Source organism: Protopterus annectens, chromosome 12.part0 (genome assembly GCF_019279795.1).
Source record: "Protopterus annectens isolate FY-2018-M chromosome 12.part0, PAN1.0, whole genome shotgun sequence".
Lineage (NCBI taxonomy): Eukaryota > Metazoa > Chordata > Ceratodontiformes > Protopteridae > Protopterus > Protopterus annectens.
The window spans coordinates 990,761,635-990,776,797 of record NC_056746.1 but is presented as its reverse complement, the minus strand read 5'-3'; the positions used below and the strand labels follow the sequence as shown (position 1 = coordinate 990,776,797).

At 39.5% G+C, this 15,163-nt stretch overlaps 1 protein-coding gene across 2 annotated transcripts in view; it reads right to left on the bottom strand.

Moving 5' to 3' along the window:
• The window catches only part of CCN5 (cellular communication network factor 5), a 213,662-nt gene that overhangs the window by 103,848 nt on the left and 94,651 nt on the right, over positions 1 to 15,163 (bottom strand). For both annotated transcript variants that reach the window (XM_044090008.1, XM_044090007.1), the window contains exon 4: positions 6,571 to 6,785. In XM_044090008.1, the coding sequence (XP_043945943.1) occupies positions 6,571 to 6,785 (215 nt within the window). The remainder of the gene's footprint in view (positions 1 to 6,570; positions 6,786 to 15,163) is intronic.

Sequence of the window (15,163 nt, the reverse complement as noted above, 5' to 3'; positions counted from 1 at the left end):
TAGTTTGTCTCTTGTATATGTGCCTTTTTTTTTTTTTTACTGAGGAGTGTATATTATTTTGTTTGGTATGCTATGAATCACTGCTGCTCCCCCCAGATGGTGAACTTGTTCTCCCCACCAGAGTCAGACCATCAGAGTGAAACAAGGAACCCTTCCAGGTCACCCCTTTCTAGATGACTTACATTACCCTGCAGATAGGCTGACCTGCAGACTGCTGACAAATTAACAAGTAATAGAAAAGCAGAAGTAATGTGTGGTGGTTGCTGCCACAATTGATCCACTGGTGGGCAGTGCATAATGTATAAACATAAATGAAGAGAAAAAGAAAAAAAAAATCAAAGGACAAATTAAAAAAAAAAGAAAAATTAAATGAAGGCAGTGATAAGGAGAAAGAGAGAACGAGAGAGAAAAACACAAAAGGAAAACCAGTATCAGCAAACTCTGACACACAGGGTGACAAGACAGTCCTAGCAGGAATAAAATACTGTTAAGTTTGCAGAGGTAAATAAAAAACTATATAGTCCACTGGATGAAAGGTACTACAGCAGCATTTGTGCCACAAGAGTCAAGATTAAATGTTACGTAACTAGTCCCCCAGGGTATGTGAACAGTTCATGAGATGCAAATTTTGTCACTGCAGACAGCTGTGATGCTGGGGTTAACAACCTCATGATTTTGAAGTGCCATCCTATACAAGCTTATATCAGGTAGCACACAGCCTGCTAACAGCACCTTCAATGGTATTGTGGAGATCAAACCATGCAGACTCTGACACATATGTCTAAAACTAATACACACATGGGACTCCAAACCCCAGTGCAAAAGCATATCATGACATATGGCAGGTACCATAAAGTAGATGCATGCTTATGGTATGCTGGGTTTAACTGGCACATGAAAGGGAAATTTAATGGCCAGTTTAAGATTAAGCTATGACAGACTAACCAGAGTACTGCAATGTAATGATAGGGTATGGCCATGGATATGGCACTGAATGAAGGCAACCACTCAAGTCCACAGTAAACAATGACACCCACGATGGTAGTGGAATAACCACTGTCATCCCATTCAGCATTACCATCTAATGGGTGGCAATCCATAGTTGTAAGAAAGGTAGTATAACAGTTCAATGATGCATTAATATGTAAGGTGGCACATAATGCAAGACAAAATTATATGCATTGGTTACAATAAGTAGCAGCAATGCAAACAAGGGCAGTGAAGCAGGTGACTAACAAATATGCAACTGTAACATGAATAACATGCACATATCCTGATACCTGAACAGTATTGTTTGCCCCCTCCCCCGACAAATCAACCTATAGTCTTCTATTTCATCAGGTGTTGGAAACAGAAAACAAAAAAGAAACATGTCCATCAACCCCAAGACCTGCATATAGATGAGCAATAATGTCTACTTATGTTCGAGTAACCACCAGTCATTATTACTTAGTGTAGAAATCGGGGTCTTTTCCTTTAACTTTCTCTTCATTTGGCTAATAAGGTTATGATGGCATCTCTTTAGGTAGATGTATCAATATCATCACTGTTCACCAGAGTGCATGATGCCTGTTGTCAGTAATGTAACAAGGTGAAGGGGACAAAAGCCCTGGGTGCAGAGTTTTAGGGGGCATGATCAAGAGCTGTTTTCTGTACCAAAATTCCAGTACATAAGGTACTTGGGGGTCAAAGTTTTTTTTTTCTTTGGTCTTCACTTGAAGAGTTGAAGGAGTGAGATACAAGTTCATGGGACTGGCACAGGGAACTAGATGAGCCAGCTAAACCTTTGCCTGTGGCATCACTCTTCTACCTTGGCAAGGCAGTACCAGGTACCCATTTTGTACAGGAAGCTGACACGGAAGTCTTCAGCAGGTACTTCCAGTTATCCCTGTGCAGGAAGTGTAGGAAGATTTTATTATTTTTGTATCTGCACCACTTGGGAGCCCTCTCAGATTCCCACAGGAAAATAGCAGCAGAATCACCCTGATGCACATTGTGAGTGTCATGTGATGTACATCGATGGTCAGCAGAGCAGCATGATGAAGCTCAATGTCACCATATAGTCACATGTTACCACCAATGTACTATGGTAGTGGTAGGGAAGTTCTAGCCTTAAGGCTGCGGCACTGTACAAAGCACATTGGTGTCCAGGGTTATGACACAGTGCCCCAAGGTACTGGGAGTTATTCAAGGAACACATGGAGCTGTAGAGGTCATTGACTTGTTTGTGCATATGCAAACTACTTTGTAGTCTTCAGTGCATGTGCATGGGCAGGCAAAAGCCTCATTGTGCAAGCTACATAAGGAAAGCATTGCTTTAAATGTGCAATTCATTCAGCCAAAACTGCCACTTCAGCATAACTAAGAGCCTCAAGACTGCATGATAAAAAACAACTACAGTCATCATGGTGCTCCTTCTGTTACTGATATTGCAGGAATAGTGAGCAGAACACAGTTTTGTAATATATTTCTTGGTCTGCAGGGGAAAAGACAAATTCACAGCTGCTATGTAAGGATATCAGGCCAATGGAAAGTGAGAGATTGATTGGGTAACAATATTTTTATTTTTAGTTGGGGGGGGGTTGCTTCTCAGCTACATGATGACAGTGGATGAGGAGCTCAGGGACAGTTGTGATGGAGATCTGTAGTAAATATCTAAATTGGTCTATACATTACACAAGTGTGGAAAATCTGCTGAGGTAAGGATATATTGGCTTTAGGCAGGTGGAGAGACTGATTAGATAACTATCGGACATTTTGGAGGGCTCCATAGCAACTCACCGACAGGGGAGTGAAGAGTGCATGGAGGGTTACAACAATGAATGAGAGAAGACAGGATTCATGCAGTCATCAGTAGCCCACCACGGTATTGGCTGTGAGACTGTGAGAGGTACATTATGACTCCCTGATATGTAGCTCAGGCAGAGAGAGGACTCTGTTGAGATGCATAGCATCTTCATCTGTGGATAACATATGGAACATAGTGTGGACAAGGTGAAGTGGAAACCACATAGAGACACACACACACACACACACACACACACACACACACACACACACACACACACACGCACACACGTGTGTGGGTGAACATGTGGAGCATGAGATAGCTGGGCTTTCTCGAGCATAGTTAGGTACAGAATACTGATAGAGAGTAAGTCACAACACAGTCCATCCCCATGCTATGGGTTACTGTCCTGTGATACTGGAGTATGAATGATGTGGCATATGTTCATAGGAGGTTACTAGGTTAACGGCCCTAGAGCCTTTACAAGCCTAGCCATATTAATCCCAAGTATCCCCATTTGTTCTTTTTAGGTAGTTCACAGAACAAATTTATTAACAGAGCAGGTCTGTGATCAACACCGGCTACCCCTGTCCATTAGGGACATGGGTGCCACCCCTGAGGCAAATTTGCAGTCTTCCATCCAATTATATAGGTTGTGTCTGAATAGAGTCAGTGAGGAGCTCTGTTTTATGTGACTAGGAAGTCTATTCCAGAGAAGCGTCAGTCTCTGGGAGACAAATCTGTCTCGCCAGCATGTTTTGGCTAGGCTGAAATCCCTAGAGTGAGGGACTCTTGTGCCATTTGACTTGTGGATGAATGGCATTTACATTAGGGCAGAGTTGGAGATTACCCTATAGGCCAGGCACAAGTCACCTCTCAGCAGCCTATAAGATACAGAGTAAAATACAGGGCTTTCCCACATAGATCATGGTTTGAAGTCCCTGTATTTTCTTAGTGAGACCTCTGAGGTTTCTCCAGGTGCTACAGGTATCTGGTGATGTACATGCAAAAGGGTGCATTATACTCTGTTAGTGGTCTGATGAGGCTTAAGGACAGTGGAGTTATAACATCCCCTGACCTGGATCCTATGCCCTTGCTTATGAGGTGTGCTAGGCCTTGTTTTCACTTGTTTAGTAAACATCCTGGGATATTATCTGCTCCCACTGAGGCCATGTTTTTGGTCTTGACGACAGCAGAGATGATCTGTTCTCTAGAGATACTAGGCAGCTGGTGTCAAGTATGTTTTGGGATATGGTAGGTGGAGATAGGGGGTGAAGTTTGCGCTGCATCTATCAGCTAGCAGGCTGGCGATACCTTCCAGTCTAGTATGAATTATCCCATCTACAACCATTTCAGCACATAGCTGGGCATATCGTTTTAGATTTTGGGTGGTAGTTAAAGAATGCCTTATGATTATGCTTGGCTAGGGATGTGATTTTAGTTTCATAATTTGCTTTAGAAGACTTTACAAGATTTCTGATTTTTTTTTTTTTTTTTTTTTTTAGGCTTAGGAGGGATCTCTTCCTCTGCAGAGTGGTATCCCTCTTGCTTTTTGACAACAGTTTCTTCCTCTTGTTATATAATCTATTTACAGTTGAAGTTCACCATGGTGACTTGTTTTTATGGGAAGACCTGGTTTTGATCCAGTCAGGTACAGCAGAGTTTATGCAGTCGCTTAAGTGTTTGTACAGGGCATTTGAGTACACTTTTGCATAGTGAACATTGGTGTCTGAGATTGTGGGTGGTATGAAGCTTTTTATACCATAGCTTAGTATGCTGTAGTTAGCTTTGGTGAAGTTTTTTTTATAATTTTTGTTCCTGTGAGGGTATCAGTTCAAGCATGTTGTTCTTGTATTACCAAACCTCAAACTAAACTACTAGGAGTTATAATAGATAATAAACTGAGATTTGACTTACACATATCACAAACAATTAACAAAATATATAAAAAGGTAGGAACCCTATACAGAAACAAAATATTTCTAACAGAAACTTCTAGAGTAGCCATTGCCAGAACCCACCTTCTGTCAACTCTCCTGTATGCCTCAACCATTGTTACCAGTCTCAAAAAGACAGACCTAGACAAACTAGAAACATGCTATAACAAAATAGCAACATTTCTCACAGACTCTAAACGTAGGACACACCACTGCTTCCCTCTAAAAAACTCTTCTGGCTATAACTACCACAATTCCTGGCTTATAACCAGCTAACTATGGCTCATAAACTACTCTATCGGCCTAAGAAAACTCCTGCTCTCCTAAATATAATACAGCCTTATTTCAACAAACGTATACTACGCTCATTAAATTAATCATTTTTGCAAGTTACCAAATCTACAAACATTGCAGAGGACTTTATGTTCATGGCACATAGCAAAAACCTGGAATACAACTTCCTCACTCTATTAGAACTACTATCAACTCACCTCAATTTAAAAAAGCTGCTCAACAATTATTTATCAGACTCAGGCTCTGCTCGTGCAACAGTGCAGGCTAACTTTGAACAGCTATAATCTCTTTCCCCCTTACTCATAAACGTATCATACAAACGTTAGTATCTCACACATACGTTCTTCTTCCTACCCTTCGAATAACTATAACTTGTTTCTCCCTTACACCTAAAACTACCTTAATACCTATCAATTACCTCACTTATCTAAACAGAAATATTTTATTCACTAACTAGCTCTATCTAAAACTCCTATCTTCCCTCAATTGTTTCTCATGCAGACCTCCTTTCTTCCTCACTTTTACCTTTACTCTCCTTTTCATTAATATAATTGAACGGAAAATGATTACAGTGCAATTTTTACTTTTTCTATTTTTTTATTTCGAATTGCAAATATAACTTTATAATTAACATTTTAACTTTTTTCTGCCAAATGTAAGCTATATGTAACAGTTAGTACCATTGGACAACTGTATAGTTCAAAACCGTATAAAACTCAACCAATTCTATTCAATTACTACTTATTATATAAGTACTGTAAATTACAATATTCCTGTCATAGCTTTTATCATTGTATAAAAAATCTCACTATATCTGTGTTTTTATGCATTGTTACTATGTTAGAGCTTTTCTCCCCGTGCCTCCACTGAAAATGGGTTCTGCCCAGTCGACTTTCCCAGTAAACAAATGTAAAAAAAAAAAAAAAAAAAAAAAAAATATATATATATATATATATATATATATAAATATATATGTGTCTCGGAAGTTTGCTCAAATGAGCAAACGTCCGAAACCCAAACAGCCAGGCATACTTACGTGAAGTGCTTTTCACCGAAGAAGTACTTTAGCATAAGTATGCCTCTTGCCGATGCCATACTATGGTGGGGATAAGGGAAAATTCCCTTTTCCCCACTGTAGTGCGGTCTTGGAGGGAGAATATTAAAGTAGGGAGGGTGTGGGGGTACAGCTCCCCACATGGGGGTGCAGTTAAAGTGTGTTCGGTTGTTAAGAATTCGGACGTTTGCTCATTCGAGCAAAAGTCCTAGATCCATATATATATATATATATATATATATATATATATATATATATATATATATATATATATATATATATTTATTTTTTTAAGGAAACTCACACTTGTGTTTAGCACAATATAATTTCTATTATCTTACCAAGATGCAGCAAAGGTTGGGGATTAGATAAATCTGAGTAACTTGCAGAAACATTAGAGAATGAGAAATCATTGCAATAACAATGTACAAAATCTACTTATAGGTCAGCATGAAATTCAGTACACTGACTGTTCAAATTAGAGAATTAGAACTTACAAAAGCTATGCCCCTCCAATAACCATGGCATGGTCTCATGAAGCAAAGCCGTCTCTCAATCTGAAGCCTGCACTCTTGATTCTGATTAGAGAGGCGAGTTGATATTCCCATTCCGCAGCTCACGGAACATACACTCCATTCCTCAACCTGCTCGACACAGTTTGGGTGCTCATGTATGGAATCTCCTCCAGGTTTAACATCTGTGACTGTGGACGCTGAAACGGAAGTAAGAGTCACAAAGCTCTGTTACACTAATTTTAATGTCAAAGGACACTTGCTAGGCAGCCTTGCCTTCCCTCAGTTATTTTTGTGCATGCATGTAATGTTTCTATACCACTAAGCATTGCTATGAGTTACATGTCAAACAGAACCATTTGTCTTGCACAAAGAACAGAGATTAAGTGAAGGACTTCTTTCTGAAAGCCCATGCCTTATTTCTATAAAAAGCAATTCACTCACAGCATTATATATTCACGTTGAAATATTGCAGTAAGAATTCTAAAAATATGCAGATCCACAAAATCTTGCTGAGATGAAATTGTCAAAGGTTCAACTTTAAGAACTAAGCTGGTCAAAGCTTCAACCAGATGAAAAAATAGCATGTTTTGAGTGTGTGTGTGTGTGTGTGTGTGTGTGTGTGTGTGTGTGTGTATGTGTGTGTATGTTGGGGAGGAGGAGGCAAACCCACTACAGTCATACTTATATATATTAATTCCATGTTTGTGAAAAAATAAATAAACAAAAGAATAACTGCTTATGCAGTAATATATTCCACACTGGTAATGACTTTCTATGGGGAGCAGAGATTGGTAAGGTGCAGAGTAGAGAAGTGTGCACAGTCAATTGTAGCCTCTTCTAGTTACAACTCAGTCAACAGCAGGGAATCCATATGCAGTAAACCGGAATTAAACTGAAACAGAAGTAAATTAAATTAATGTACAGATCAACATTCTTATAGCATAATGTTTTAGGAAATGTAATTTACAAGAGTAAAATGAAATTGAGTGTAGTGCCTTTCTCTGGCTGCAAATCCTTGTTATACTACACTGTCCAGCATACACATGTAGTGATGAAACATCCGTAATCCTATGCATGGTGTTATTGCCGTATAGTAAGTTTATTTTTATCTTATTTACTTTGATGAAACTCACATAGGGACCAATAACAGTGGCTGAATCTGCTTTTTTTTACCAAATATGGACTGAACACAGACTGCACTACACACACATATGCAGTAGCTTTATATAGCGGTATGCAGGCTGCCATTTTCTGAGCTACGTGCACTATTCAGTACATCACATTATCCCTCCTTTTTAGCTTTGGCTTTATTAACTTACTGAAGTTTAATATTATTTCAATGCACATAAATAGTCTACTAGACAGGAAGCTCATAGAGTGCTGGTACATATTCAGTCCTCCTTTTCATACAGAGGTTCACAAGCATTTCTCTTAGCTTTACTTGACAGTACTACAGATGATGACATAGATATCTAGCCCTTTCAGATTTGTTTGAGTTCTTGTACTAATTTTCAGCTCACTGGCACGTGAGACTCACTGTTTGGCCTACTAGTCTCTAGAGTCAAGGGAAATCAAGACTGGAAGCTTATTAATCCTCCATAAATGTCATGTTAGCACAGTCACTGTACAGTAATTGGATATCGGGATTCACTTCTCTATGAGTGTAATTGCTAATCTAGGTCTGATACAAAACAGGGCCTGTTTCATCTAGGGAATCCACTTTGGACCTCTCCGGTGATGTACCATAAATACTTTGAATTTTCCTGTTTGAATAATCTGTACCTTTTACGACTGCCATGCTGCAGATTTTTGTCCATCTAATGATTGCCATTATGAAACCTTTGCAAGTACTCTTTCTTTCAACTGAAAACATGTACTAGCCTTAAAGGCAAGTATGAGGAAATTGATAAATGTCTTGTACGAAACTAATGATTCAATTTCAAATTTGTTTGGTTGCAGAAGACAAGAACTTTGACTTACACTATAGGACAAGCACCTGCAAAACCATTATCAGACAGTCCCACCCAAACTTTGTCTAATCTTTCATCATATGCAGTCTAGTTCTGATATGGCTATTCAGAAAACAGTTCAGCAGGCGTTTGTCCGTGCAATTCGAAGTTGTTCTCTACTGCAACCAAAAAACTGAAATTTAATATTCATTTTCCATCATGGCATTTATTAATTTTCTCACAGTTGCCTTTAAGGCTTGTACATATTTTTCAGCTAATGCATTTGTTGCTAGGTAACTAGGTGTATTATTGTTATTAATCATTTCTTTTTTCCATGCAAACATGGCTAACTACCTTTGTTTTATGCTGCGTTCCAGTGTCAATGTATGACAAATATATGTAAAGCATGCTTGTTATGTGAAATAGAATAGATGTCCAGACAAGTAACATTTCCATTGAAATTTCCAAGAAGATGCTGGAAAAATTGATTTTGCTGGACCATTTATAAATAATGTACTTTTTGAGGTAGGTGCATAACAATGCTAGGAAGGCCTGCAACATAAGCTCATAGGCTCACAGGATCACAGGAGTTACTAGGCTAATGGCCCTACAGCCCTTTTAAGCCTAGATATTCACGATCCAGTTTTCCCAATTATCAATGCCCAGAGACTATAATAGGTTTAGTATATGCCTGTGTCTTAGGGCATCTACAAACTGCCTCTTTTCATAAGGGCCACTGATGACAAGCCAGGGTGAATTTGCAATTTCCCATCCATTGGTCCAAATTGCATTTGAAAAGGCTTAGGGAAGAGCTCTGTTTCATATGAATGGGGAGTCTGTTCCAGAGAAAGGATAATCTCTGAGACATATACTGCCCCTTCAACGTGTTTTATTTATGTCACAGAAGAGGTTTATATGCTTAGATCAGATAATTCTAGTGCTGTTTAATTTGCGAATGTGTAGCAGATCCATCAGGGCTGGACTGGAAAATGCCTTGTAGGTTAGGCATAGATAGCCCCTCAGTAATCTGTAGGAGGCCGAGTACAGGGACAGGGCTTTGAGGTGGTCCACATAGTACACATTATTTACACCCTGTATTCTTTTAGTGAGGAACCTTTGTGGCCATTACAGCTGTTTTAAGTGCCTAAGGGTGCATGTACTCAATTATTGGTCTAATGAGGGCTGGGTATAGTGGACTATGATCTCCTTAGATCTGGATGCATGCCCTTACTTATACTTTGTGCCATGCAGAAGGATGCTCTTACTACCATGGACACATGGTTATCAAAGTTCAGGTTATTGTCAACCTGAGTTCCCAAGTCACTTGCTACTGGGTCTACTCTTAGGGGACTGTTATCAATGTTGTAATTTGCAGAGTGGTCATCTTCCCAAAGTGCATAATTTTGCATTTTTTTGCACCAAGTTTTAGGCCTTGTTCTTCTTGTTTTTCTGTGTCAGACCCTCCTGGAGGATTTCTACATCTTTGAAGGATTCTATGAGTGTACCCAGCTTGCAGTTGTCAGTAAATCTGGTCATACATAGGCCCTCTACATTTCCCTTGACTTCAGAGAAGTATATTCCAAACAGGAGAGGTCTCAATATCTAGCCCTGTGGGATACCACCATTAACAGGCTTCTTGGTGGAGGTGAATTACTCCACCCTAACTTCATGTGTCTTATCTGTGAGCCATTTGGCTATCCATCATAGTGACATGGGGATTTATGCCTAAACTTGTGATGTTTGTCTGCAATACCCAAATGAGGTATTGTATCAAATGCCTTTGCCAGGTCAAGGTAGGCAGTATGTACTATTTTGCCTTCACCCATGGCTGTAGTGACCTTCTCGAAGAAGTCCACCAAGTTTAGTAGGCATGACCTGCCTACTGGCATAGGTCCATTGTTTGAAGATTTCCTATGACTATGACTTGTTTATCAGGTCCACAATAATTCTTTCCATGGTCTTGCATATAAGACTAAAACTTATGAGTCTGTAGTTCCCTGGGTCTACTGATGGTCCACCTTTGTGTAGAGGGATGACCATTGCAATCCTCCATTCACTACAGATTTATTTATTTATTTGACATTTGTTAACCAGGTATGTCTGACTAACCATGTGCCCTTTTTCAGTGGAGGCCCGGGGAGAAAATCTCCACAAAGAACAAATATTACTCGGAGGTAACACCTGTCTGGAGGCTTTGGCTGAAAAGAGATTCTAGTGGGCAGGTCATATTTCAATTATTTAGGTGGCATCCTGGGATATTATCAGGACCCATGCAGTGCAATGAGGACAAGTTCTTTAGTGGTAACTGGGGGAGAAATGGTGGAGGGTATTTCTTGGGGGAACTGGGCGTGATAGGGGGATGAAATTGTAGCTAAATTTATTGGCCAACACATTTGCAATATCCCTTGGTTTGGTATAGGAAGTTCCATTTACTATTAGTTCAGCACACTGCTGGATGTTCCTTTGAGGTTGCGTGCATAACTGACAAATGCCTTATGGTTATCCTTAGTCTGGGAGGTTATTTTTGCCCTGAAATTGACTTTAGTGGGCTTGATTAGTCTCCTGAGTTACTTGTTGAGACAGATGACAGAATATTTTATCTTTTGGGCATAACGCTTCCTATTTTTGGATAGTTTTTTCTTTCTGTTGTTGTACAACCTATTTATACTGGGGGTCCACCAAGGGGAGTTGTTTTTGGAGTTTGTCATAAGTTTATTTTGGTTTGGTACTGCTGTTTCTCTGCAGTTATTTACATACATGCACATGGTTTCCATAAACACTTCCACATAGTCTACTGCATTCTCTGAACTTGGGGTGGGGTTGGAATTTAACTATACCATCATCTAATATGAAGTAGTTAACCATGGAAAAATTCTTATACATTTGGGGGTTTGCTGGGAGTTCAACCTTTATATTTATTTCAAGAATGACTGCTTTGCCATCTGATCTGATCAGTGATGACATTACAAGGTGGTGGGGGCATCTCATATTTGTGAGAAACAGATCCAGTATCTTTTTACCCCTAGAAGGTGTGCAGACAACCTGTTCCAGGGTGTTTGCATTGACAAAATCCAGGAGTCTTTAAGCCTGAGTGTTAGTGGTTGTGTATGCATTCCAGTTTATGGTGGGATAGTTGAAATCATCCATGAATATGATGTTGGTGAATGACTCCAGTACATTCAAATATGTGGTATGGTTATCCTGGGTCAAAGATGGGGACCTATAATGAGCAAGGATATGGTACTGGACTTTATGTAAGGTTAGTTGGACATGGAGTAGCTCAAGCAGGTCATATTGTTTGACCAATCTTGAGGTCTGCTTATTTTTTTATGTAGATTGTTACACCTCTACCTCTTGTCCCTTCTGTGGGGAAGCTGGTGTAAATGTGTGGAAGGCATTATAGCCTTGTACTGTTGGGGTGCCTTCTGTGTCTCAGTAACTGTACAGATGTCAACACTCTCCAGGTTGAGGAGCGCTTCCAGGGAGTGCAGCTTCCTGTTGAGACTCCTAGCATAGAGCAGTAACACCTTTAGTTTATCTTTTGTAGAATTTATTATGCTGAAAAGTCTATCAGCTTGGTACTGCCTAAAAAATGTGCTATGGGATGGATAATGTTCTGGCCAATATCTGAAAGTCTAGCGGAAAAGATGGAGACCATCCTGGCAAAGCAACGTGGTATGTCAATCATGTCCTTCCAAAGTGACAAATACTAGACTCTTACAATGACACCAATAACTAAGTCAATTGGTAAAGTCAATCGTTTTATGTTTATATTGTGGTATCATCCTTGAAGAAGGTAAAATGCTACTCAATACTATGTTCATACCTGTCTGGGACACATAATCTGAAAGCTCTATCATATCCCTCTCCATATAGTCCAGAGAGGTACATCTCAGATCATTAACACCCACTTGGACTATGACAGAGTCATGCTGGTACTTAACGTTCAATATCCTGTGTGATCTGGTAGATCCCTGCCCCTAACAGGCAACTAATGGTGACTGTCTCCTTGCTCAGCTTGATGAGGAGGACATCAGTGTGTCTCACAACAGAGTTCCCAATGACTAATATATTGGGTTGTGAGGCAGTTTGCCTTAAAAGCTTAGAGGTTAAGAAATTATGCAATATAGTTGTATGTGTCCTGGGGAGTGTTGTCTCGGTAGACTGCTTAGGAGGTTGCTGAGAGCAGTGTATGGGAGGCCTTTGAGGTTTAGGTAGATTGCATTTAAGTGCCACAGAACACGTGAGTTTATTCATCTGATCTATAGTAGGGGTAATGTGTGTGTTACTGGCAACATGTTTGGAGATATATTAGTGTCTATATGTGGGAGCTTTTCCTCTAAAGCCATAGTTTAATTACATATCTCAAATACTGTGTCAATCTGCTTAAGAATAAAGTGGTTGTCAGTAAAGATGAGACAATTGCTACATTGTTTCATGATGCCAGTTTCAAATAAGCTGGCTACAGAGACAGTAGGAAAGCATACATCCATGGCTATGGATCCTCTTTTTTTGTGAAGTATGAGGGGGTGGTGCAATTATGGTTTAGAATTGCTGGGTTAGCAGTATAATTGATTTCAAATAACACTCTTTGGGTAATGCTTCTCAATGGGAAATCTAGCTGCTTTGCACTCAGCTATATACTTGAAAATAGCAGAGGAAGTTTTATATGGAAAATTACAACTCTAGGTGCCTGCTTCTATACAGGGCACTGCAAGCCACTGCTGCACAGCTTAACACAGGTTGTAGGAGATGGGTTATAGAGGCATCCAATCAGTAAACAGTAAAGATGCTGTATAAATGTATATACAAAGTTTAGATCCTGCAGCAATTTAGAATTCTCTCACTATTGTGAGTGATACAAGACCAAGTTTCCCAGACTAAGTAAAATGCAAACAAAAATGCAGTAGAAATTTACTAAATAGTTCTCAGATCCTGCAGCAATTCACTATACTCTTACTATTATAAGTGATACTACAAGATGAGACTAAGGTCCCAGTCCAAGTAAAATGCAAGCAGAAAAAATGCAGTAGAAATGTAATAATTGGGGGTTAGATCCTGCAGCAATTCACAGTATTCTCACTGTTATGAGTGGTATTACAACACCATGGTTCCCAGACTAAGTAAAATACAAACAGAAAAAAATGCAGTAGAAATGTAATAAATGAGGCTCCGATACTGCAGCAATTTACAATTCTGTCACTATAGTGAGTTATACTACAAAACTAATGCCCCAGACCAAGTTAAAATGCAAACATTTAACTTTTGGTTAAATCTATCCAACATCTTGTTCAGTCTATCAACATCTCAACCCCAGGCACATTAGCTCTAGAACCAAACACTACCACAAACTAATAAACAAATTCCTGAAGTTCATCACCAAGTATAGACTCAACCTAATACTTGGTGGTGATATTCACCCCAACCCTGGCCCACTCACTTCAGATACACATACCCCCTCTACTTGTAATCTAAGCTACAAACCTACAATTTATAGGCCAACTAACTCTCTCCTAGTCTGTCATCTCAATATTAGAAGCATTAATAACAAGGTACATGAATTGCATGCACTTCTGGATGTCCACTCCTGAGATTCTCTGTTTATCTGAAACCTGGTTAAAACCTAACACTAAAGACAATGAAGTGTTACCACCTGGGTACAACATACACAGGCTGGATCGTGCTTCGAGGAAGGGGGTGGGGTAGCTGTACTCTATAAATCTGAGTTGAATGTCACCATAGATGTAATACAACCTCCTCAGATTAATAACTCTGAGATTCTTGCCACCAAATTGCAACTTAATAAAATAAATGCATTAATATCATCTGTATGTACATTCCCCCAGGTAACAATATATCTACATTTGAAGATATCCTGCACTGGTTATCATGTCACTACCCCCAAGAAACCCTACTACTTGGAGACTTTAACATAGACTGGGGCATCTGTTCCTTAGAATCCCCAACCACCCATATTAACCTGCATGCATTTACACAAATCATATCCACCCCTACCAGGATAGGTAAACCCAACCAAAAGAAAGTATACTTGACTGGGTACTCATAAACAGTCACCCCAACTGTACACCTCTGGTACCCTCCTTAATGGCCTAAGCGATCACCTTCTCACATATGTAATTAAGCACAAAACCATTAATTCCCAACAACCCTTACTCAGAAAGGTTAGAAACAATAAAAACTTTGACCCTGCCAAATTCCAACAAGAACTAAACTCATGTAATTGGTCTATTCTAGAACACCTCCCCTTAGAGGAAGCAGTAGCATACTTTAACAACAAATTCCTTGAGATCCTTGATTTGCATGCACCTGTTCGTTCAAAGAGAACCAAGGCAAAAACTGCACCATGGCTTTCTATAGAGTCTAAACTCAAAATTACCCTTAGAAACAAAGCATGGGCTTTATGGCGTTCTTCTAAAGACCCTCAAGATCACATTAAATACAGGCAATCCAGGAACGAAACCAAAAAATCAATTTTACAAGACAAAAAACAACACTACTGTAATTTACAGATAGTAAATCAAAATAACCCTCAGAAGTTTTGGGCAGGTTTAAATAATCTACTACATCCTGGACAAACTTCAACCCCAATCCCTGCTGCTACTATT